Consider the following 23,862-nt stretch of genomic DNA (forward strand, 5'->3'; position numbering starts at 1 on the left):
GAAGGGGGCGGGCGCGGACAGGCCAACGGCCAGCCGGCCGGGGCGGCCGGGGCAGGGGGGAGGCCTCCCCCCTCCCGAGGTCGCCCACCCTCCGGGCTCTGGGGGTTGGTGGGCTGGGGGCGGCTTGGAAGGGGGTGAACTCTAGGGGGCGGGGCATCATGTGAAGAAGGCGGGGCCTCGGGTCGATGGGAGGAGCCATCTCGACAGTGGGCCGGGTTTGCCGGCGGTGGATGGGGCTTGGCTCCCCGAGCGGCCGCCTCTTTTAGGGAGTGAGTCTGGTTTCAAGCTGTAAAGGAGGAGCCAGTGGGGAGAGGGGCGGAACCTTGAGTGGGGACCGGGATCTTTGGAAATGGGCCGGAGGTTGGGGGGGTTGGTGTTCCAAGCAGCGATCAACTTTGAAAGTGGGCCAATCCGTGACGCAAATCCTCTAGTCCCGCCTCGCAGCCCCGCCCCTACTGCTCCGCTCCTCCGCCTCTCATTGGCTGTCTTTTCTCCGCCCGCCAGACCTCCTCGCCACTCAGCAGAGGTTTTACAAAGGCGCAAGTACCCGAGTGAAGACCTAGACGCCGAAATGAGCGCGGCCCGGATTGGGCACCTGTGGACCTTATTTGCATGGGAGGCCGGGATTGGCTTGAGTCTTGGGCGACCTGGGCGGTGTTGGGCCGGCGCGTGACCGTCCGCTGCCATGGCCGGGTTTGGGGCAGCTTTCCGCCGTTTGGGCGCCTTGTCGGGAGCCGGGGCCTTGGGCTTGGCCTCCTACGGGGCGCACGGTCAGGGGGCTGCGGACGCCGCGGACACTGCGCTTGCGACGACCGGGGTGGGGGGTGTCTAGTGCAAGGGTGGGGTCTGTGGGAAGTGCCAGACAGCCCTCGGAGCCCTGACCCTCTTAGAGCCCCCCAGCCGGGTCCAGTCAGGTTTCCAGAAGTGCCCATGCGCGTTTGCACCAGTCGGAAGCCTCCCGGGGACGTTCCTTCTCTCCGGTGTGCCCCCGGGTCCCGTCGGGCGTTGGGGCGGTGGAGGCGGGCGCTCGGACTGGTAACCTTTGCTTCTCCTTACACAGGCGCCCAGTTTCCGGATGCCTACGGGAAGGAGGTGAAGTAACTGCTCTGGGGCTCCCCAGCTCCCGGGGCTCCGGGCGCCCAGAGTCCGGGGTCGCCGCAAGGAGTAGGGGCGGGACGGGGCGCGGGGCTCCAGAGCGTGGGTGCCCGTGGGCGAGGCCAGCTGGGACTCCAACTGGGGGACGAACGGGGTCTAGGCTCCAGCGTTGCTTAGGAAGTCCACCCGCACCCCACCCCCACCCCTCACCCCCACCCCACCTTTCTCTTTTTTCTTACAGCTCTTTGACAAGACCAACAGACACCACTTCTTACACAGCCTGGCCCTGTTAGGGGTGCCCCACTGCAGAAAGCCCCTCTTGGTAATCCTACCCCCTCGCCCAACCTTTGTCAAGCCCCGCCTTGCCCCCTTTTGGTCCCCTTTTCTTACTCGCCTGTATTCTTCCCTGTGTATCCTTCAGGCCGGGTTACTGCTAGCCTCTGGAACCACCTTATTCTGCACCAGCTTTTACTACCAGGCTCTGAGTGGAGACCCCAGCATCCAGACTTTGGCCCCTATAGGAGGGAGCCTGCTCATCTTAGGTTGGCTGGCCTTGGCTCTTTGAGCTTCCTTGTATTTGATTTCTGGGTGCTTCTTTGAGAGTTGGAGCAAGGAGGGGATTAAAAGAGAAAGGCAAATAAAGAACTTGAGTCTTTGTTCATCTTGGAGGAAGAAGGGCAGGGATTGTCAACCTCTGAGCTCGCTCCCTTTCCTAAGACTGAATCTTGGCTCTGGGGATACTGTTCACTTCAAGTTAACTTTTTATGAAGTTCTTAAATCGATGGGCAGAGTCAGAGAGAGTGCTGGAAATAAGGCAGAGTCTCACTGAAGTGCTCTTTGGAGTCTGGGATTCTGTGTTCTGATAAAGCCCATCATGTGGTTCTGACGCCCACTAGAATTTGAAGATGACTGTAGGGTAGTGGTTTTCAGCTTTGTCCACAAATTTATTGAGAACTTATCCTAGAAGTCAGAGTGAAGGCTAGGCAGCACAAGAGGAGTGCCCTTAGTTCTAAAATATTTCAGGGTTCAATCTAGGGACAAATCAACATGTATGGGGGGGGTCAGGAAATGCTTCACAGTGCTTGAGACGATCCTTAAAAGAGCTCTAAAGAGCTCTATTGCATGGAGAAAACTGTGAATAGAGACAGAGGTGGGGAAGGGAGGAGTAAGGGGCTCCATGATCTTCAGTGTGGGCGGAATTTCTGAGTTAGGCAGGAGAGTGAGAAAAGATGGCACGGCAGTCTGGAAGAGCCCCCACAGCATGTAAGGAGCTGGAGGCGATATAGGGGGTGGTGCTTTATGAAGCCAGTGCTCATCAAGTGTTAATCGTGTGTCAGACACATGTTACAAGGAAATTCAACCGCGAACAAGGCAGATGCCATCATTTCCCTGTGGCGTTTCCCATCTAGTAGTGGAAGCGAACAACTCAACATACAAATGTGTCATTATGAGTTGTGCTTTGTGCTTGCAGGAAGAGAACAGGGAAGCAGATGGATGGTGAGGGTAGGGGGGGTGTGCTCCCTTAGATGGGAAGGCCTCCCAGAGGAGGTCCCACTGAAGCTGGAGCCAAGCATATACAAAGTTGGAGGGGAAGCATAATCTAGGCTGAGAGAATAGCTGGCAAATGGGCTATAAAGGAGCAGTTCAAAGTCCTTGAGGCAGGAGAAAAGCCAGCGAGTTGGAGAAAGAGCAAAAGTGTGGGGCACCTGGGTGGCTCAGTTGGTTGGGCGTCTGCCCTCAGCTCAGGTCAAGATCCCAGGACCCTAGGATTAACCCCCACATTGGGCTCTCTGCTCAGCAGAGAGCCCGCTTCTCCCTCTCCTTCTGCCTGCCGCTCTCGGCCTACTTGTATTTTCTCTCTCTCTCTCTTTGAAAACCAAAGCAGGGATCCCTGGGTGGCGCAGCGGTTTGGCGCCTGCCTCTGACCCAGGGCGCGATCCTGGAGACCTGGGATCGAATCCTACATCGGGCTCCTGGTGCATGGAGCCTGCTTCTCCCGCTGCCTATGTCTCTGCCTCTCTCTCTCTCTCTCTCTCTCTCTCTCTCTGTGACTATCATAAAAAAAAATAATAATAATTAAAATAAAATAAAAACCAAAGCAAAACAAGCCAGTGTGGCTCAATGGGTAGTGATGCAGGGCCCCAGATGCTCAGCGTAGGCTTTTGCAGGAAGTGTTAAGCACATGGAATTCATCTGTAAGTCAACAGTAACTTGTTGAAAGGTTAAGGTAAGCATGCTAGGATCTGTTTTATGCATTTCAAAGACCTGGAGAATGCATCAGAGGAAGGCAAGGATGGCTGTGGGGAGACCAGTCAGGAGGCTCAGGTAGGAGATGATGGTGGTGGCTTGGCTTAGGGTTGAAGAGGTGGTCAGAAGGGCCCAATTCAGAATATACTTTGAAGGTAGTACTGATAGGACCCGCTGATGGATCAGACTTAAGGGGTGAATGAGCAGGAGACTTCTGGTCTGTACCCCCAGCTGGCTGGAGGCACCATTACTCAGATAAGAAAAACTGAGGGAAGATATGGGGGGAGGCAGGTGTGCAGGGCAGTTTTGGGCAGGGTTGCTTCTGAAATGCCTGGGATGCATACAGGCATGTAGCTGGGGAGCTCAGGGAAGATCTGGACTCAGCTGTCCTCAGCACCCCAACTCTAGCCAATCTTTCTTCCCATCTCTTCGCCATAATCGCCCTTGGAAGGATCTCATAAGTCACTAGGGAGTCCTAGTTGCCCGATCCAATGGGTGACTTTCCATCTCGTCTACCCAGTTTAAATCAATGGTTTTCAAATTTTAATGAAAAAAAGTTAGAATATATATATATATATTTAAATGTCAGCCTTGTTACTTTCCATTTCTGTGTATGTTTCATCAAGTGCATATCTGGTTTGTTGGAGGTGAATGCTTAATTTTTCTGACGGTCTGCATTCTAAAAAGTATGACTATTTCTCTAAATGAGAAAAATTTTAGGTAATCTCATGAAGCCCCGTATCTTTACTTACAATCAGCATACTTTTAAACCTAGGATTTCAGGGATCCTTGGGTGGCGCAGCGGTTTGGCGCCTGCCTTTGGCCCAGGGCGCGATCCTGGAGACCCGGGATCGAATCCCACATCGGGCTTCCGGTGCATGGAGCCTGCTTCTTCCTCTGCCTGTGTCTCTGCCTCTCTCTCTCTCTCTGTGTGTGACTATCATAAATAAATAAAAATAAATTAAAAAAAAATAAAAATAAACCTAGGATTTCGGGCAGCCCCGGTGGCTCAGCGGTTTAGCGCCGCCTTCGGCCCAGGGCGTGATCCTGGGGTCCTGGGATCGAGTCCCACGTTGGGCTCCCTGCGTGGAGCCTGCTTCTCCCTCTGCCTGTGTCTCTGCCTCTCTCTCTCTCTGTGCCTCTCACGAATAAATAAAATATAAAATAAATAAATAAACAAACAAACCTAGGATTTCTATCCCACCCTACTAAGCTCCAGACTCCCGTAGCAGCGACAATGTTGGCAGAATGTTCTGGGGGGGACCTGAAGGATGCGGTGATGTGGAGGGGGAGGGCCATGTTCCAGACGCAGGCAGGAGCTTTCCAGGCAGCCCTGAAAGCAGAAGAGAGCCCGGTGCATTTGAGACCTGAGAGAATTCCTGGTGGCTGGGCTTGATGGCCAAGAGGGGGCAGTAGTGAAAGATGCGCAAAAGGACAGGCCAAATACTGGATGGCCTTGGGCTGAGGTGTTTGTTAGGCTCTCTTCTGAGGGCAGTGGGCAGCCATGGAAGCATTTATATCCAGGGAGGAGGCACGATTTGAGGTGTATTAGTAAAGCACAATATTTTAGTGAGGACCACAATAGAACCGCAGAGGGAACCTCCAAAGTGGCCCAGAGTGCCAGTGGCAGAGCCAGCACTGAACCCCAGGCTCCAGGCTCCCAGTCCAGGGCTCTTGCTGCATTTCCATCGTTCACCCCAGCCTGTGTGGGACAGGGAACAACCAAGTGGAGGAGACCCCAACATCCAGAATGGCAACCCTCTCTGTAATGTGATTCCCTAATACCTCAGCTTTGACCCTGCCAGTGGGCAGGGTTCTCGTGGAGCCAGGGTAAATAGGCCTGCTTGGTAACTGTCCCTATTATTACTGCACAGTGCCTCCAGTTCTCAGCAGTCCTGCAACGTAGGGGGAAGTGAAGCCAGCAGAGTTGGAGCAACTTGTTCTAGATCACAGCTGGGGCTGATGTAAGCTGGGATTCCAACTTCTGTCCAACTCCTGAGCTAAGTTCTTTCCTTCTTTTTCTTTTCTTTTTTTTTTTTAAAGATTTTATTTATTTATTCATGAGAATAAATTATTATTATTTATTCATTATTCTGCCTCTCTCTCTCTCTCTATCATAAACAAATAAGTAAATCTTAAAAAAAAATAAAAATAAAAAAAAACAGGACCCTTCTGTATATTCCTATCAAATGCTAACATATAGTAAGTGCTCACTAAATCTTTTTTGAAGAACTGAATTTCTGTATATTTATATGTTTGGGTGGATGCTGGTCCATGGTTTGGGCCACATAGAATCTGAGATACTGCGATGCCTGGATGGCTCAGGGGTTGATCCCAGGGGTCCTGGGATCAAGTCCTGCATTGAGCTCCCTGCAGGGAGCCTGCTTCTCCCTCTGCCTGTGTCTCTGCTTCTGTTTCCCTCATGAATAAGTGAATAAAAAAAAAAAAAAAGAATCTGAGGTACTGAGGGAAACCAGCAGAGAGGTCAGGCACTTGGGTCTGAAGCACATGATGAGTGAAGCTGTGGGAGCAGGTGACCAGCCCAGAGGAACATGGACATGGGCAAAGGAGCCCCGTACCACCAAATTTGCTTTTTCTTGCATTCATCTTGATGGGTGACGCCTCCACCTGCCTGGTCACCAGACAGGTACCCGAGGTCATCCTGAACTCCTCACCTCCACATCTCACCCCTCAAACAAGTTCTCTATTATTGTCTAGGTGTCCTCCAGGTCTGCCACTTGTGTCTGTACTAATAACACAGCATCCTCTCCTCCTGGCTACCATCAACGACCCAGACCATCGTTCTTCACCTTGCAGCTTAAATGGTTTTTCTAAAACACAAATTTGGCCTTCTTTTTGGGTCTTAAAATCATCTTTCGGGGCAGCCCCGGTGGCTCAGCAGTTTAGCGCCGCCTTCAGCCCAGGGCATGATCTTGGAGATCCGGGATCCAGTCCCACCTCAGGCTCCCTGCATGGAGCCTGCTTCTCCCTCTGCCTGTGTCTCTGCCTCTCTTTGTGTGTGTCTCTCATGAATAAATAAAATATTTTTAAAAAGAAATCCTCTTTCAGTGGGCTCCCTGTGGACCCGGGCGCCAAGTCCCAGCTCCCACCTGCCTTGCGCACACATGGGCTGGCCTCCGTCTGTAAGGTCCTCTCTTGCCCCTCGGCCTGTGGGTCCCAAGGCTCAGGACCGCCTCACCCCTGCGGGCCTCTGCTCGGGACCCAGCAGAAGCGACTCCTCGGGGAGAAGGCTTTCCTGCTAGCCGCGCTCCTCCTCTGCACCCCCCCCAGCCCCACTGCGCGCACACTCATTGTTGACACCGTTTGGCGGCCTGTCACCCACGTGGCCGGGGGCTCCTGCGGGCAGTCCTGTCGTTGCAAGGTGCCCGCGTGGGTGACTGCGACGTCACGGAGAGGAGCCCGCCAGGCAATCCCCCAGGGGACAGAGGGGGAGCTGGGGGCCAGCCCTGGAAGCCAATGAGGGAGAGGAAGGGTGTTCCGCTGCGTCAGCGGGGCCCCGCACCGCCCTCGAGAGGAGGAGCCTGGGGTCCAGCGCAGCGCCAGCTGCCCTCGCTTCCCACCCAGGGACACGGAGGCACTCTGTTCCCGGGGACCTGGCGGGGTGGCAGGGCCAGGTCTCCGTCGGCGGCCCGCCCCAGGCCAGCTCCCCCTGATCCCCCGCGGCGGAGCAGAGGCGGCGGGGACGCAGACCGCACCCGACAGCCGGCGGTCAGCGGTCAGCGGCCCCGCAGAGCCGGCTCCCTTTCTGCGCAGGCGCGCCACCCAGGCCGGGAGGGGCGGGGCTCGGACGGGTCGAGGGGCGGGGTCAGACCCCGGGCCCGCCTCCTCCAGCTCCTGTGAGCCACCGAGTGCTGGGCACCCCAGCTATCCCAGGGGCTTCAGGTGAGCGGGGGAGGAGGGGGCGCCGAAGGGTCAGGAGGCCTCCCTGGAGGTCCGGCCGTCGGTCAGGCCGCGGGTCCACCTGCCTTGCCGTCTGTCAACCGCCGCCTCCACGGAAAATGGGAGAACAAAGGGAGGGGGCGGTTCTGGGGCCCCCGAGGGAATCCAGGGTCCCAGGTACCCCGCCCTGCACGCTGACACTTTCGGTTTCTTCCTGAGTCAGAGGCGCCGCCCGAGGGACCCTGGGCCGGCGCGGGCGCAGCTGCCTGTCCGCGTCTGCCTGTCCGTCTTTGTGTCTGCCTCTGTGTCTGTCTGGCTGTGCCCGAACTTGCTTCTACCTCTAAAACTGAGCGTCTGGGACCCCGCCATCCCGTCATCTCTCGCCCCTCTCCCATGGCAGGTAAGTGGGCGCCGCGCTGAGAGTCCCCGTTATCCCCCCCACAGACTGGGGAGCTGGGCATCGAACACATCCTCCGGGAATGTGCTCCGACTGGCTGCGTGGGGCCCCTCCCTTCCTCCCGGGAGCCGCCGCCCTGCTCCCCCGCCCCATCTTGCTCAGCCTCTGCCCATCGCATTCTCCCCCTTCCCTGCAGCCCCGCAGCCCGGCCATGGCCTAAGGGGCGGCGGGGGGGTGGGGGGAGGATGAGGCGGGGGGGGGGGGAAGCTTTCTGATCCCCTCTCTTCCCCTCCCCACCACAGGCTACTTGCCCCCCAAAGGGCACGCCCCTTCACCCCCGCCTCCCTACCCTGTGACCGCTGGGTACCCGGAGCCGGCGCTGCACCCCGGGCCTGGGCAGGTGCCTGTGCCTGTGCCCACCCATGTACCTGCTCCCGCGCCCGGCTTCTCTCTCTTCCCCTCGCCCGGCCCCGCAGCCCCAGGGCCTGCTGCCCCGTTCTTGCCATTGCCGGGGGTGCCTTCTGGCCTCGAATTCCTGGTGCAGGTGAGTGGGAAGGAGGGGACGGGAGCGACGAGGAGGGGACCCTGGCGTCCAGGCCAGCCAGCTAACATTGGTGCCGACCCGACTCTTTCCAGATTGATCAGATCTTGATTCACCAGAAGGCCGAGCGAGTGGAAAGTGAGTGGAAGGAGGAGTAGGTTGGGCCTCATCCCGGGGGCAGAGAGAGAGGGCCCTCGGGCAGGTGCCTGTTCCTGTGCCTGAGCCTCGGCCTGTCACCCCTGGCAGCGCTCCTGGGCTGGGAGACCTGTAACCGGTATGAACTGCGCTCTGGGGCAGGACAGCCCCTGGGTCAGGCAGCGGAGGAGAGCAGCTGCTGTGCGCGTCTGTGCTGCGGCGCCCGGCGGCCCCTGCGTGTGCGCGTGGTGGACCCCGGGGATCGTGAGGTGCTGCGCCTGCTCCGCCCCCTGCACTGTGGCTGCGGCTGCTGCCCCTGCGGCCTCCAGGAGGTGGGCGGGGAGGGCTGGGGCCAGGGAGGGGTTTGGGTGGGCGGCAGGCCGTGATGGGGGGGCCCTTGGGTGGAATCTGGACCACCCAGAATGAGGCGCGGGGTCCAGTGTGGCCCCGGTGGGCGCAGGCAGATGGAACGCGAGGTCAGCGAGGGGAGGTGACAAGGAATGGGAGGTCTTGGCAGGGCAGACGGGTGACAGAGCCCGAGCGGTGAGAGCTTGGGCCAGGGTGCCCTGGCTCGGCAGTCACCCTGTCTGCCTCCCACTCCAGATGGAAGTCCAGGCTCCACCCGGCACTACCATTGGCCACGTGCTACAGACCTGGCATCCCTTCCTCCCCAAGTTCTCCATCCAGGATGCTGACCGCCGCACGGTGCTGCGTGTGGTGGGGCCCTGCTGGACCTGTGGCTGTGGCTCAGACACCAACTTTGAGGTATTGTGAATAAGGGGAGATTCCTGGGACCTTCATCAACCAAGACGGTGGCTTCTGTGAATGAGACAGGATGGCCAACACTAAGGTCCCTGAGGTCATCAGTCTGAATCCACTGTGACTCCTGTCCTGTTTCCAGTGTTCCTTCATTCAGAAAGGGTTGCCCCTGTGGTCTTAAGAAAGGAAAGCTTGGTAAAGAGGGTTTCATCGTAAGGACCAAAGCTGATTGTTACCCTATGTGGAAGGGGGCAAAAAACCTAGGCTTGATTCAGGGCAAGTCCGCTGTGGGCTGGACCATGTGGCTGCTATGCATGACTTTGTGAGCCTCAGACTCTGGAGTAAACAACAATTTTAATTGCTAACATCCTGTGGCTTGCCCTTCCAACCTATGATCCAGTGATGTATATCCTTGTCAACATGCATTCTATCACCAGCCTGGAGCACCCAAGCGGTGACAGTTTCAGGGTGAGGCCGGGGAAGCGCTTTCATTTCTAGAAGACAAAGGCATCTCACAGACACTCGGGTTCTTTAAGGGACCATCAGCAGTGCAGATAAGGGCAAAATAACAGGTGGAAGCCCATGAACTTTCCGAGGCTTTGATGAGGTGTCTGGCCTAAGCCTACTTTTAAAAATCACCTCATCTTGGTAGGTGGGTGGAGGTTCAATGATGGGAAGATCACTGGGTCTTCTGCATGGGAACCCGTAGACTGTGGGGCCCTCCCTTGTACATAATCAGGAAGGGTCCTTATTTGGGGCTCCACTTGGGACCGCAGAGGGCTGGCTGGGAGAGGCCCTGCCTAGCTTGAGACGTGTGGGCAGGAAGTGCCACAGAGCTGTGGGACAGCGGGGGAAGGGCACGGGAAGGGCATAGTTCTAACCACGGAAGAACGAGCCTAGGAAAAGGACCAGGGAATCCTGTGAATCACCACCCACAGCAGCAGGGCCTGTTGCTGCTGGACCCAGAGAGGCCCGTGGAAATCATGGTCCTCACAGGCCACTGACTGCTGCCCTCTCACCCCATAGATGGGTTTGGATCCCCTTTGGATGAAGCTTGCATAACAGATTAGAGGAAAGATTCCTTCCGGGAGCCACAGTCTTCCAGGAGCCTGGTTGGCTGATGGAGCGCAATGCCCCCCATCCCCCCCAATCCCCCAGGCCCTTTTGACCAGGCTACTTTGTTCAGGGCACCAACTGTACCAACCATGCCTGGCAAGTACTCTGGTAATGGAAACAAAGCTAGCATGCAGCCATCCACTGTGATGAGTCCATTGTGCTTCCATTTCTCCCACCACTGATGATCAGTTCCCATGTATGGCCTCTCAAGGACAACACAACAGAGTCCAAATTCTGAGTTTTGCTATACACATGCAGCGTGACCTAGGGTAACTCAGTTTCTCCAGGTGTCACATGGAGACCTAAGGCTGTTGGAAGGATTACGTGTACAGACTAGATGGTTCATGTGTGGTGACTGTGGGAGTGGACTGGGAGGCAAGGGAGATCAGTCCATCCCCCCCAGCTGGGTCCTGTACCCTCCCACCCCACCAGGTGAAGACCCCAGATGAATCCCGCAGCCTAGGCCGCATCAGCAAGCAGTGGGGGGGGCTGCTCCAAGAAGCCCTCACAGATGCAGATGACTTCGGCCTGCAGTTCCCTCTGGATTTGGACGTGAGGGTGAAGGCTGTGCTGCTGGGAGCCACATTCCTCATTGTGAGTTGGCTGCCCCGCCTCCCCTCCTGCTACTCTGCTCTCACTCAAGGCTGTGTGTACTCCCTGGCTTCCAGCTCAGAGAGGGTCAGGGACAGACTCTCTGGGGGCTTGCGGTGCCTGCCCTGGGTGGTGAGAGCTGAACTGGGCCAGCCCAGGCATGTGTGTTGATGGCGCCCTCTCTTCAGGACTACATGTTCTTCGAGAAGCAAGGCGGTGCTGGGCCCTCAGCCATCACCAGTTAGAGGCCACCCGGGGTGAGGAGACCATCACCTCAACCAGGACCCCAAGATGGCCACCTGTCCTGGCCCCTCCTCAGAGGCAGCTCTTTCCCTCAATGTACACCGCAAGGGACAGACAGGGATGCCCGAGAGTCTAGGGGCCACAGTGTCCTGCCCCTTACCCTAATTCTCTGGCCTCCTTCACCTTGGCCCCCACAGAAGGGTATGTATGAGAGCCCTTCCCCTGCTACCTCCCAGCACTGTCTCTGGAGATCCCCCAGCACACAGGCATATCAGCTTTCAAACTTTCCCTGCCTTCCCCTTTCTCCCACCCCTCCTAACCTCCCCCCTGCCCGTTCCAGGGTCTCTGCTCCAGACATGGTCCTTGGAATCCAGGGCCCTGGGGTTTGCTGACAGAGCTGGGGTGGGGAAGGGTACACAGCAACCAAAGATGGACTGTGCTCTCCCCCCCGAAATCAGCTTGGCCAATGAGTTCAGACTGTGGGGGGCTCTCCACCTCCCCGTGAACAGCTATAGGGCCTATGCTCCGGTGCCAACTTCCTTCCCCCCCTCAGGCCCTGCCCGCAGCTGGCACTTGCTGCAGCCCCTGTGCCTTACATAAGCACCCCATCCTTCCCTGCCCTAGGAAGGAGACTACATCTTTGTATGTTATATTCATATAAACTTTGTAACTTTTTGGATACTGGAAGATGTATGTAATGGGAGAGAGTAGAAGAGAGCTGGTATGGGAAGAAACCAAGGGATGGATGACGGCTGGGCTGGGTGGGGGCTGGCCTGTTTCATCATCCATGCTGCCAAGACCCAGTGTCCTTGATTTCAAGAGGGCACCTTCATCATCCATTATGGTCCTGGACCAAGCCAGGGCAGTATGGGCCACGCACCCCAAGTCAGTACAGTTGCTTCTAGCATCCAAGATGGCTGCGCCCACAGAGTCCGTGTGGGAGCGGAGGGCAGTTCACAATGGCTGTTCCTGCGGTCCAGCGTGCCCATTGGCTTGTTCTCTAGCAAGTGGAAGCTTCCTGCGGATGTGATGTGTGGCAGCTCTGTCCCTCCAAGTTCTCTTGGTTCGGAATGTGGTAGGCAGACCAGACTAGATCTTTCTAGGAATCAGCCGAGGGAGCTGGAGCCCTCAGAGGCCCAGGGGCATAAGGGCAGGAGCCACTCGTCAGTGCGCGACCCTGGGCTCCTCCTGTTCCTGCCTAGGGCACCATCTGCCCAGGTGGGACATTCTGCCTCCTGACAGGGCCTGTTCTGGTTCTGCTGGTCCCACGCAGTCAGGCCCTTGATCCAGGCTGGTATCCAACCCCCAGGGGCAGAGCTCAGGGCCGGGCCAGGACATAGCGACTGGCAGCCGAGAGATCCCACTGGTAGTGTTCCAGAATGCGTCGGCAGTCAGCTCGGGAGCGGCTACTCAGATGGAAGAGCTGGTCCACCTGCGGAGGTGGGAGGGAGGGCGGTGGCTGCCAGAGGGCAGGAGCTGGAGGAGTGGGAACCCCAGAGAAGGGCCCGGCCTTACCTTGAGGTTCCGGATGGCAGAAAGCGTGTCTCCCCCGGTGGCCCTCAGCGCGGCCTGGCACTCCTGGTGGGTGACTCCATGCACGCTCAGCTCCACCTACGGGGCACAAAGCCTGGCTCGGCCCACCGCCCAGCCCGGAGCCCCCTCTGGACACCAGGCCATGTTGGAAAGCCCTCACCTCCATAATCTGCCTCTGCAACTCGGAGTCCAGCGAGAGGCCTCCAGAGGGGACGGTGGCTTTGCTAGCTCCAGATGCTCCCGAGGGGTGACCGTGAGGGGGTTCTCTTTTGGGCCAGGGAGGCCGCTCCCTGGGGGGCTGGCTGGGCTGAGAAGGGCTGCAGGCAAAGGGAGGTCGGGATGGCAGGCCTGGGGGTCCCTGGGGCACAGCTCTGGCATGGCGAAGTTCGGGGGGGCTTGAACCACCCCCTGTGGGGCGGGGGCCCAGGGACAGAACGGACTCCAGACTCTTGGAAATAACTGTACAGTTGAGAGAAAAAGAGCTTGAGAGGAAGCCCGGATGTGGGGCCCTGCCTTCTCCCCTCTCTGTGGGCGACTCTCAGGGTGGCCCCCCGCAAGGGGCCCAGGAAGCTGTGCTGAGCAGACACCAGAGCCCAGGTGGCAGGAGCTGCAGGGCAAGGGCAGAATCGGAGGGTTCTGGATGTACTCAGAGACCGAGGAGGCCAGGTCCCCAGCGCCACACCCACCTTTCATCTTCTGCAGGGGCATGTTCCTTCTCTGGCCCCCAGCTGGAGGTAAATCCCGAAGCTTTGCCTTCCCGCGGTCCCTGGTGCAGGGAGCAATGATCACCGTCACTTTCCACGCCTCCACCCTACCCACCCACAGCAGTGTCCCCTTCCCCAGGGAACTCTGCGGGGCTCTCCCTGGGCAGGCCTAGACCCAGGCAGGAGGCTCCAGCTGGGAGGCAAGTCCTGGCCCCCTCCCTGAGCTCCCCTTCCAAAGCAGTTGCTGGGCTAGCCTCCCCCAGCCCGGCCGTGTCCCCTCAATTCTTTCGGGGGCTCACCCATCTATGTTTCCCTGGCGCCGCTCGCCCTGGGCCGGGGGGAAGACTCTGTGGAGTAGGTGGGGAGCTGGTGAGCCCCCCGAGTCTGCCAGCGTCACTGCTGAGGCTGGGAAGCTCCCCACTTTGAGGGTGCGGCCGTTCTGGCCCTTCCAGGTTGTGGAATCAGGGCTGTGGGAAGAGGGGATAGAGGGGGGCTGGGCTTGGCCCACATTTAACCCACAGAGCTGCATCTGCCTGGAGGAAAGGAAGCTTCCCCCCACCCCCCACCCCTGGAACACAAAAGGGCTCTATGGGCTTGGTGGGCTCCAGTGGGAGTGCTCGCTCAGGGGCCCAGCGGGGAAGATGGGAGGCAGAGGGTCAGGGCTCAAGGAGCTGGGGAACAGTGCATTGGGAGCAGGGGCAGGGAGGCTAGCTGGGAGTCCTCATCCTGCGGACACGCGGGAGGCATGAGGCTCTCACCTGCCCTCGATGATGGTGACAGGGTCACCCGTCTGCATTCTTAGGGCGCCTGGCTCCATGACATCCCTCACACAACGTCCCTCGGGAGGCCAGGCCTGCAGAGACAGTCAGATGGGTAATCTCGTGGGAGCAGGGAAGGAAGGAGAGATGCTTCCCTATGTACCCACCTATCAGACCCACAGCAGTCATGGCCTGTGTCTTGGGCCAAGGGTGGGACTCTGTCCCCCGCCTGTAATCCAGCAGGGGAGGCCTACCTGGAGTCCATGCCACACTGGACACAGCCCAGGGGCCAGAAAGCAATATAGAAGGGGGCCCTGTCAGTATCTAGAACCAAGGGGAGAGTCATCCCATATGCTGCTTGTGCTCCACAAGCAGTTCTGCCACCGGCCAGTGCCTCTGAAATTTTTTTATTTCTTTCCGGCCCCATTGCCTTGACCCTGAGCCAGACATCATTTCCTTCCTGCTTTGCAGCCATCCCCACCTACCTTCTCTTCCCACGTTCAGTGTTCAGTATCCTCCCTCCTGTCCCTTCTTGCACCAAGCCAGAGTGATAGAGCATGTAAAGTTGGCTTGTCACTCCCCTGCTCAGAACCCTCCCATGGCTCCCAGGTGCCCTCGAAGTAAAGACTATGCTTCAACAACAGAGGTTAATGATTTACGGGACAGGGCTCTTAGGTCAACTGTTCAAATCTCGACTCCTCTGCTCGCAGTGTGGAGTTAGGCAAACCACTTAAACCTTAACTGCCCCATCTGTAAAGTCCATGTAATAATGGCCTTTCTGGGTTATGAGAATGAAATGGGTAATTGTGCAAGAAGGATACTCTTAGTACAGTCCGGTCCACAGATCAAGAGCCTGGTGTAAGCTCTGGTTATCTATGGTTCCTTCCATATCCCTCCCTGGGGCATCCCTGAGATCCTGTGCTCTCTGCCCCCCGGCTGCCCACTGACCTTCTTTACCTCTGCCTGTCAAACACCTGCAGCAGCCTGCTGTGCTGTGTGCCTCCTTCCCTGGCCCAGCCCCAGCTCCTCACCATTCAGCCTGCATCTGTGTACCCCAGCTGCCTCCCTAGGGCTCTGAGCATCCTGCAGATGGAGCCAGAATCTATAGGGCCTTCCCAGACCCCAGCCCAGGAGTATGTTAGTCCTGTGCAAGGGACTGGGGCTAAAAAATGGGGAAATGAGTCTGTGGGTCCATGGGGATGCAGGGGCTCCCACCTCTTGGAGCAGCCCCTCCAGGTTGGAAAAGCTAGGCCGGTCGGCTGGGTGGGGGGCCCAGCAGCGCAAGGCGAGGGCGTAGAGAGCTCTGGAGCAGAGGGGAGGCCGAGGCAGCCGGGCCCGGTCCTGCTCCAGCCGCTGCAGGATGAGGTACGGGGAGAGCCTGGCCCAGGGCTCCTCGCCCCCAGAGAACATCTCCCACAATGTCACCCCAAACATCCACACGTCCGACGCAGAAGAGAAGGCCCCCTGGCGCAGGCTCTCTGGAGCACACCTGCGGAAACGGAGCTGAACCCAGTCCCTCTCCCCCAGCACGTGATTTCCGCGGCGCCACCGCCCTCAGGGACCTCCTTCCTGACCCCTTCCAAAAACCTCGTCCCAGCCTCCCGAGAAGGACCCTAGCTTGCGCGCGGAGCCGGCCACGGCCCTCCGGATCCGCCCTCCTCCACTCCCATCGCCCCCGGCCCAGGCGGGGCCCTCACCAGGCGTAGGGGATGGGGCGGGGCCCGCCCATGACGTAGCGGCCCCGTGCACCGCGCAGCGGGCGCACCAGCCCGAAGTCGGCCACCTTGACGGTGCGCGGGGATGCCAGCAGCAGGTTGCGCGTGGCCAGGTCACGGTGCACCAGCCCCCGGGCCCCCAGGTACGCCATGGCCCCCGCCAGCTGCCGCAGGAAGAGGCAGAGCAGGGCCACGGGCAGCGGCGGTGTGGGCGGCGGGGCGGTGAGGCGCGCATGCAGGGAGCCCAGCGGCGCCAGCTCCATCACCTGCCGGGAGCCTGGGCCTGAGCGGAGGGTGGGGGGTGGGGTGGGGGAGTCCCCCCTGGGCTCTGGCCGCCTGCCCTCCCGTCGCGCAGCCCCCTGGGAGCCGCTGTCCGGCTGTGCTCACCATCTGCAGAGGCTGGCCCAGGACCAGGCCGTGTAGACGCAGCACGTGTGGGTGCTCCAAGCTCATCATGACTGACACCTCTCGAAGGAAGTCCCCCAGCTCTGTGCCCATGGGGCCTTCAGGACCCACCCGGAGGGACTTGACAGCCACGGGGACCTGGGGTGGGGGGCGCAAAGGATGCTATCTGGTACCCTAGGGAACAGCTATGCAGGCCCAGGGCAGAAGCGGCAGGCAGAACAGGGGGGTAGCTGGCCCCAGCACCCGGGATGAAGGAGGCCCCCCAGATACTCACACTCTGGCCGCTGGGCAGTGTCCATACCCCCCGGTTCACCACTCCAAAGCAGCCAGAGCCCAGCAGCTCCCCTCTGCACACAGCACTGTCTGGGATCAGACACTTGAGCCCCCCTTCCTGCTCAGGGAGGGCTGGGAGGCTGTCTGAAGGTGGGATGGTCTCCTTCTGCTCAGGTGTAAATCCCCCAAGGATCTGAAGCAGGGGTGGGAAATTGAGTGTGTAGAACTCTGTGCACTCCTCCCTGATACTCGGCCCACCCCAGTCTGGAGCCTGAGCTGGCCCTTTGAGTCCATCGCCCCCACCCAAAAATGCACACCTTGTACACCCAGTTCTTAGTCTTGAGTCCCGAACGGTGCCTCTTCAGAGCTTCGGCGAGTCTTCGCTGGGCTGGGGAAGGGCAGAACCAGGAGAGTGGGGTTACATGGTGGGTGGTGAGGGAAAGTGGGGGGATGCAGAAGGATTTACAGGCAAGAAGAGGGCTGGTGTGGGGGGTACTTAGGAAGTACCAGGCTGAGGAAGAAGAGACCAGGGCTTGTGGGCAGGGGCCTCTCACCAGGCCGGCCCATGCCAATGCCATCCAGGTCCTCGGGCCTGACAAAGTCGAAGTGCTCTGGCCGGGTAACATTAAGCTCCTCGAGGATGGGTCGGTAAAACTGGGCTAGCTGGATGTCCCGAAGCAGCCGCAGCAGCCACAGCGAGCTCGCCTCAGGGAGCATGTCTGCAGAAGGCTCCCTTGAAGGATGATGCATAGCCCACGGTAAGCACTTGAGACCCCGAGACAACAGAAACACGGCCACCAGCTCCGCCCGCCACCTGTCAGAAACACTCATGTACAGAGGGTGGGACACATTGACAGCCAGGAATCCTGCCACTCACACAAACCCCAGGAAAATGCTCTCCGGACCTGAGACCTACATGCTGTACCCACTGCACACCTGTGACTTTAGCACTCTGCAGACTTCGGTGTGTTCCTCTGCTAACTCTTGATATTTGATGGCACACTGCTCCCATACACCTAGACACCTGGGTACCGCATACCTACCAGAGATGCCCAGATATGCTAACCACACCATACCTCAGCCCTGCAGACACACACGTATACTGCCTCCCACACTGGAAACGCTGCTACACACACACACACACACACACACACTGAGACCTACAGACATGCTGTGAAAGATGTCTAAGACACCCAGATACATGGCCTTTCAAGTCTGAGACATTCCAGAATGCTGCCATGAAACACCCAGGCTTACTGCCACACAACTGGTGCACTGCCTCCAAGATACACTCCTCCCCATGTCTGAGATGTCAAGGTCCACATGAATGCACAGCACACGAGACAAGTGCACCCTGCGCACACGTGCCTGGACTACGCAGGCCTACTGCTCCTTAGCGCCACTGCCTAGGGTCATTGCCTTTTCTATACCTGAGACAGCAACGCTTGAAATCACATGGGGCAGCTGTGATTGGTGGTTAGGTGCAGGCTGAGCCGGCTCCCAGCCTGTCTACAGAGCCAGGTGCTGTTAGGTGCACACTCCCTTCCACACCCACCTGAGCTCAGCTCCAGGTACCGGCCCCGCCGGCACACCTGACTCACTCGGTCTAACTTGGCTTCCTGGCAACTCCAATCTTTGCTAACTAAGGCCCGGTGCCCCGGGTGCCAGCTGCCTGCGTGACGCTCTCCCTACGCACACCTGGACCCCTCCCCCTCCCCCCACTTTAGTTTAATCAGGCGGAAGGGTTGAGCTCTGGCTTGGGCGCGGAAGGAGGAAGGCCAGGACGCAGGCCGACCCGGGACCGGGACCGCTTGCAAGGTGAGGACGGGAAAGCACGCAAAGGGGGTCGGGAGCGAAGGCGGCCGCAGAAGGGAGAGAGCGGCGGGCGGGGGCGGGGAGGCAGGGGAGACGAACAGGGGCCCGCGGACGTACCTCAAGCGGCGGCTGCCCGGCCAGGCCCGGCCCCTGGCGGCCCCGCTCCCTTGGACCCTCACCTGGCGAAGGCGGAAGCGGCGGTTGCGGAGCCGCCCTGGCCGCCAGCCCTAAATCCCGGGGAGGGTGGGGCCGCAGACCGAGGGGCGGGGCCGGGGGCGGGGCCTGGCGACAGTCCAGGTGGGCCCGCGCCACGCCCCCTTGCCCCCCTCCCTACCCCCCGCCTGGCGGGCACTCAGATCTCGCCTGGCCTGCCCTCTTCCGCTCAGCCAGATCCCGAGAACCCGTTCTCCCCTCTTTTCCCTCTCTCCTCCTCCACACCCTCTTTCCTGCCTCTTTCTTTCTTTTTTAGGTTTGTATTTATTTATTCACGAGAGACACAGGCAGAGGGAGAAGCAGGCTCCATGCGGGGAGCCCAACGTGGGACTTATCTTATAGGACCCCGGGGTCACGCCCTGAGCTGGAGGCAGACGCTCACCCGCTGAGCTACCCAGGCGTCCCTCCTGCCTCTTTCAAAGAATCTTTCAGCCCTTCCAGGCTTCCACCTGGGTGTCCTGTCCCCTGTGACCCCCTCTTACCAAATCTTTCATCTCCCTTGGCCAGAGCCCCACCGCTGAGATGAATAAGCACCAGATTGAGTATGCTGCCCAGGCCCTGGGAATAGAAGGCTAAACAGGACATCGTCCCTGCTCCCTGGCAGGGGAGACAGTACCCTAGCCCTCGTATGGAGGAAGGCTGGGTGGCACAGGACACTCTGAAATGGAGCCAGGACATGGAGGTGTTGCTGATGCAGGAAGTCAGCCCCCAGCCTAGACAGAGTCTCAGATTGGAGCCGTTGTCGGTTCCCGGCTCCCAACATTGGTCCAATGTGCTGCTGCAGGAAGGGATCTTATGGGAATCTCCCCAGGGTAGACCACGTGGGAGATATGAGTGGGCTCCTAAGCCCCATCACCACTTGGTACCTGGCCTTGGTGGTCAAGGACAGCACCCCATGCTTCAGGGCACCCCTCCCCATCACTGGCATTTACCTGGCCTCATTCTGACCCAAACCTCCTTCCCTCACATACACTGCTTCCTTCTGTACACTGCTACCTGGACGGTGGCCACAGGGCAAAGTCCAGAACCTCAGAGAAGGCTCTGAGGAGGAGCATCCCTCTCCCTTTCCCTCAAGGGTCCCAGGGAGGAAGTCACCAGCCTTAGGACATCTGTCCTGTCTCCTTCTGTCCCAAGGAAGGATGTGTGATCTGTCCCCAGAGTCCCTTGGAGGAAAAAGCCTACTCCTTCTTGGTAAACACAAGGGACATTCCAGCACTGATGGGAAATTTTTCATAGTTCACAGTTCTACCTGTTTGGTTTCCTTGCCAATTCTCTTGCCCTCCAATGAGGCCAGTGCATCACACTATTAATTGCTCCCTCCACATCTGTCATCCCTGACAGACTGTGGGCTCCATAGAGTGGGGGCTGGATTTGTATTGGTCATCCTGGTTCTTAGTACCTGGGACAGTGTAGGCAGGTAATAGGTGCAGTGCATATTATTTGTAAAGAAATCTGCTTAGGAGGGATCCCTGGGTGGCTCAGTGGTTTAGTGCCTGCCTTTGGCCCAGGGCATGATCCTGGAGTCCCAGGATCGAGTCCCACATTGGACTCCCTGCATGGAGCCTGCTTCTCCCTCTGCCTGTGTCTCTGCTTCTCTCTCTCTCTATGTCTCTCATGAATAAATAAACAAAATCTTAAAAAAAAAAAAAAAGAAATCTGCTTAGGGGATGCCTGGGTGGCTCAGTCCATGAAGCATCTGCCTTTGGCTCAGGTCATGACCCTGAGGTCCTAGGATCAAGCCCCACATTGGGCTCCCTGCTTGGCAGGGAGTCCGCTTCTCCCTCTCCCTCTGACCCTTCCTTCTGCTCATGTCTTCTCTCTCTCACTCACAAATAAATAAAAATTAAATTAAATAAAGAATCTGCTCAGTGTAATTATCATTCCTCTGTAGGTGATCTGTCTTTTCTCCCTGCTTTTAAGATATCATTGGTCTTTTGTAGTTCTATTGTCAGTTATCTAGGTATCAAATATCTAGGATTCTTTTTTACTTATTCTGATTGGTATATTGTATTTTCTGTATCTATGAATTCATGTCTTTCATCAGTTTTAGAAAATTCTCGGCTAGTATCTTCTCAAATATTATTTTTCCTCCATTCTTTGGTTCTTTTGAGGACTCTGATTAGAAGTATGCTAGACCTTTTCACTCCATCCTCCATGTTATTTAAGCTCTTTTCTGTATCTTTCAATCTATGTGTCACTGTGATGCAATCCACATCATCTCCCTAGGCATATCTTCTAGTTCACCAATTCTTTCTTTGGTTATGTCTGATGTGCTGCTTAATCCATACACTGGGGCAGGGGGTGTTTGTCATTGTATTCATTTGAACATTAAGATACTCTGCATGCTGATATTACTTTATGGAGGTATAATTTTCATTCAGTAAGACGCTCAGATTTAACTGTAGAGCTCAATGCATTTCTTTCTTTTTAAGATTTTTATTTATTTTTTTTGAGAGAGAGAAAGAGCATGAGCAGAGGGAGGGGGAGGGATCCCAGGACCCCAGGAACATGATCTGAGGCAAAGGCAGACACATAGCCACTGAGCCACACAGGCATCCCTCACATAATGTTTGTAATTCCATTTGGCTTCTTTGATTCAACACCTTTTTGAGATTCGTCTTGGGGTTGTTCAAGTCCTTGGCAGGAATCATATGGCTCCATGAGCTTCTTTGGGGAAGAGCATGTGACATCTGATTTTTCTCTGAATGTCCAGTGTCTTCGCAGATCAGGGTGCACTAGAGGTCCTCTCGGAGTTGAACACATGAGTGTAGAGCCCATGAGGATATATGAAGGCAGATGCAGCCAGAGAGGTTGGCAGAAGCCAGACCAAGGCATCAATTCATTCTTCAGCAAGCTTTCACTGCCCCAGGTTCTGGGGACCCAGGCGAACAAGCAGACATGATCCTTGCTCCAGCTGGATTCACTCTACAGGGCCTTGGAGAACATAGTCAGGAGCGTGGACCCTACCTGAAGGCTCTGGTAACCATGGAAAGATTTTAGGAGAGGAGTGGCAGGACTAGCCTGCTGCAGTGACAAGCTGGGAAGAGGGAAGAGAGAAGGAGCAGGGAGCCCAGAGAAGAGGCTCTTCCTATTGGTCCAGGAGAAGGAGGCTGGCCCTGCTTAGGCCTTGGCAACGGGATGGAGAGGAGGTGAAGATAGGGTGCATTATCAACTGGACTCTGGGCCGAGATCCTCTATGCTCCAGCAGGAAACCAAACACAGAGATTTTCCAGCAGGAAACCGGACGCAGAGGCTCAGCCCCACCTTCGTCTTTAGCTTGGAAAAAATCCAGGGAATCAGAGTCCTCTTTATCGCTCCCTTCCTCCCTATTCATTTCATACTTCTGGAGTAAGGTGGGAGGAAGCACGGCCTGAGCACCCTTGGGGAGCACCCCTTCTAAGCTAAGATAGGGCATCCTGCTAACCTAGAGGCCGAGATCGGGCACCAGTCCTACTCTGTCTGCCGTTCGCCAACCTCTACCTTGCCCTGAGGGCTCTGCATCCAAGAAGGATGAGCACATTCACACCACAGAGCCAAGTCTTTCCTCACAGGACAGGGAACCAGAAGGGTAAACAGAGAGGCCCCCTGGTATCTTCCCCATCTATTGCCTTGGGTTTGGGTGGAGGGTTTCCCTCTGCAGAAAACTCTCCTCTCCTATTGGGAGCCAGATTAGTGCCCCCTTAGGTCCTCCTTTCCTGTTCCAGTCCCTGAGATCATGGGGCTTTCCCCTGCCATCTTGCCTATGCCAACCTCTCAACAGGGGAAAGTACCTCTCTCCCTCTGGGCCTTCCTGTGGCTGTTCCCATTGCTTGGAATTCCTCCCACCTTTATCCCAACCTGGCTAAGTGCAGGAAGCCTCTCCCTCCCTGGTCAGGCCCATTCCCCTGAACCCCAAGATCCCTGTGCTTTCCCGTTATTGCACTCATTGCTCTTGTAGAAATTGCCAGTAACTCATCTGTCTCCCCTGCTAGATTCCAAGCTCCAGGCAGAAAAATACTTTATCTTGCCTGGGTATTGCTGTGTCCATTCTGCCCAGTCTAGTCTAGTGTCTAGCTCATGTGATAAGTGCTCAGTAACTTTTGATGAACATATAGGTGAGACTGCATCATGTGGGCTGGGTGAAGCCAATGAGATTTTTTGACATCAGTAGCTCCTTTGCTGGGAGTGATGTGGATGGGAGTGCCCGAACCTCACCATAAGCATTCTCTGGCGAACCCATCCTTACGCCTCTCCCTGTTTGGCCCCACATGGTTGGCTCTTTATAGACCTTTGGGTGAAATCCTCCTGTCCCATCACCCTATGCCCACCCCCCATCTCGTGGGGTCCCATCCTTTCCCAGTTTGGATTTGCCTCGCTAGTTTTTAGAGTCACCAGCCCACCATCCTGTATGTATCTGTTGGTTTGCTTTCCGAAGCGGAAGCACTCCTAAATCCACTCTATTCCTTCAGGCTCACAAAGGAGCCAAGAGCCTTTACAGTGTGGTAGTTTAGACCACACCTTGGGAGGCCAACTGCCTGAGCTGGGACCCCTGTTCATCACTTAGCATCCTGTGAATCTGAGCAAGTTATTTCCCATTTCTGTGCCTCTGTTTCCTCCTTTTCAAGATGCCTCTATTAGGAGTATTTACCTTCACTGTCATTGGAGAACTAACTATGTCCACGAGTGTGGTAGCCAAAGCGGAGGCCAGTGAGTCCCTCGCTTGATAGCCTGGCATTAACACCTATGAATTAACAGCCCTGGTGAAGAGGACTGATCTGGGTAATCAGAGGGATATTGCAGAAAAGATGGTGACTTCCGAGCAAGCTCATACACGACAATGTGGCTCCTGCCTTCCCCCCTCAAACTCCTCACTCTGGGGAAGCCCAGCCACCAAGCCATGAGGACACTCAAGGAGTTCTATGAAGAGGCTCCACATGCCAAGGGACTGAAGCCTCTTGCTAACAGCCAACACCACCCTGCCAGCCATGTGAGTAAGCCATCTTGAAAGATGATCCTCCAGCCCTGGTCCAACCTTAGATTTTTGCAACCCTGAGACATCTGAGTGGCGCCCCTGTGGGAAACTGTGAGCCAGAACCACCCCATTACTGCTCCTCAATTTTGATCTACAGAAACTATGAGATGTGTTTTGTAGGCAATTAAGCCTTGGAATAATTTGATGCACAGCTGTAGCTAACTGATATGGTACATGAGATGCTTGGAAAGATGTCTGACTCATCACTGCCATACATGTTGGCTATCATTAACATTTGTGTTACAGGTAGGAGGATTGAGTCTGAGAATGGTGAGGGACACACAGCTAGGAAGTGGCACGGCCAGTTATGTCATGAGTACAGGCCCTTAAGTGGCAAGCCCTAGGCTCCTTTTTCTATCCCGCTTTTTCAGTTATCTACTGCTGATCAGTAATATCTAGTGGCATAAACCA

The 23,862-nt window shown here is 56.9% G+C and overlaps 3 protein-coding genes and 1 long non-coding RNA gene across 10 annotated transcripts; 3 read left to right on the plus strand and 1 right to left on the minus strand.

Annotated features, from left to right (window-relative positions):
- The first annotated feature begins 129 nt into the window (after positions 1–129).
- Positions 130–1,740, plus strand: TMEM256 (transmembrane protein 256). The gene is made up of 5 exons (XM_072821432.1): positions 130–269; positions 505–770; positions 1,061–1,092; positions 1,337–1,417; positions 1,517–1,740. Exons 2-5 carry the CDS (start codon positions 686–688, stop codon positions 1,658–1,660), a joined length of 342 nt encoding a protein of 113 aa, XP_072677533.1. The 5' UTR covers positions 130–269; positions 505–685; the 3' UTR covers positions 1,661–1,740.
- A 5,039-nt stretch (positions 1,741–6,779) lies between these two features.
- On the plus strand, positions 6,780–11,705 carry PLSCR3 (phospholipid scramblase 3). Of its 3 annotated transcripts, none has more exons than XM_072821410.1 (8): positions 6,780–7,245; positions 7,466–7,642; positions 7,942–8,183; positions 8,276–8,318; positions 8,427–8,584; positions 8,919–9,080; positions 10,623–10,784; positions 10,970–11,705. In XM_072821410.1, the coding sequence occupies exons 2-8, from the start codon at positions 7,636–7,638 to the stop codon at positions 11,024–11,026; spliced, it is 831 nt and encodes a 276-aa protein (XP_072677511.1). In that variant the 5' UTR covers positions 6,780–7,245; positions 7,466–7,635; the 3' UTR covers positions 11,027–11,705. The 3 variants fall into 3 exon arrangements, with proteins under 3 accessions (XP_072677511.1, XP_072677510.1, XP_072677509.1); XM_072821409.1 differs by having other exon boundaries at positions 6,787–7,245; positions 7,462–7,642; positions 8,427–8,647; XM_072821408.1 differs by having other exon boundaries at positions 6,787–7,245; positions 8,427–8,647.
- Positions 11,664–18,483, minus strand: TNK1 (tyrosine kinase non receptor 1). Of its 5 annotated transcripts, none has more exons than XM_072821390.1 (13): positions 18,345–18,483; positions 16,967–17,145; positions 16,730–16,800; positions 16,414–16,605; positions 16,122–16,277; positions 15,717–16,000; positions 15,235–15,508; positions 14,020–14,114; positions 13,561–13,728; positions 13,244–13,323; positions 12,718–13,016; positions 12,540–12,635; positions 11,664–12,456 (listed from the first exon to the last, which is right to left on the minus strand). In XM_072821390.1, the coding sequence occupies exons 2-13, from the start codon at positions 17,127–17,129 to the stop codon at positions 12,343–12,345; spliced, it is 1,992 nt and encodes a 663-aa protein (XP_072677491.1). In that variant the 5' UTR covers positions 17,130–17,145; positions 18,345–18,483; the 3' UTR covers positions 11,664–12,342. The 5 variants fall into 5 exon arrangements, 4 of the variants coding, with proteins under 4 accessions (XP_072677491.1, XP_072677492.1, XP_072677490.1 ...); XM_072821391.1 differs by having other exon boundaries at positions 13,561–13,608; positions 16,967–17,226; XM_072821389.1 differs by having other exon boundaries at positions 16,967–17,226.
- On the plus strand, positions 16,037–23,641 carry LOC140630731 (uncharacterized). Its single transcript, XR_012028443.1, has 2 exons — positions 16,037–18,230; positions 21,154–23,641. It is a non-coding gene; the product is annotated as an uncharacterized lncRNA (long non-coding RNA).
- Positions 23,642–23,862: the final 221 nt, after the last annotated feature.

This window comes from Canis lupus, chromosome 3 (genome assembly GCF_048164855.1).
Source record: "Canis lupus baileyi chromosome 3, mCanLup2.hap1, whole genome shotgun sequence".
Lineage (NCBI taxonomy): Eukaryota > Metazoa > Chordata > Mammalia > Carnivora > Canidae > Canis > Canis lupus.

Coding starts and splice junctions, on each gene's coding strand:
- TMEM256 (XM_072821432.1), top strand. CDS start 686: ATGGCCGGGTTTGGGGCAGCTTTCCGCCGTTTGGGCGCCTTGTCGGGA. Junction 771..1,060: donor GGCCTCCTACGGGGCGCACG/GTCAGGGGGCTG, acceptor CTCCTTACACAG/GCGCCCAGTTTCCGGATGCC. Junction 1,093..1,336: donor CGGATGCCTACGGGAAGGAG/GTGAAGTAACTG, acceptor TTTTTCTTACAG/CTCTTTGACAAGACCAACAG.
- PLSCR3 (XM_072821409.1), top strand. Junction 9,081..10,622: donor GCTCAGACACCAACTTTGAG/GTATTGTGAATA, acceptor CCACCCCACCAG/GTGAAGACCCCAGATGAATC. Junction 10,785..10,969: donor TGGGAGCCACATTCCTCATT/GTGAGTTGGCTG, acceptor CCCTCTCTTCAG/GACTACATGTTCTTCGAGAA.
- TNK1 (XM_072821389.1), bottom strand. CDS start 17,162: ATGCATCATCCTTCAAGGGAGCCTTCTGCAGACATGCTCCCTGAGGCG. Junction 13,017..13,243: donor GCCCCTGCAGAAGATGAAAG/GTGGGTGTGGCG, acceptor TCAACTGTACAG/TTATTTCCAAGAGTCTGGAG. Junction 12,636..12,717: donor TGCAGAGGCAGATTATGGAG/GTGAGGGCTTTC, acceptor TGTGCCCCGTAG/GTGGAGCTGAGCGTGCATGG.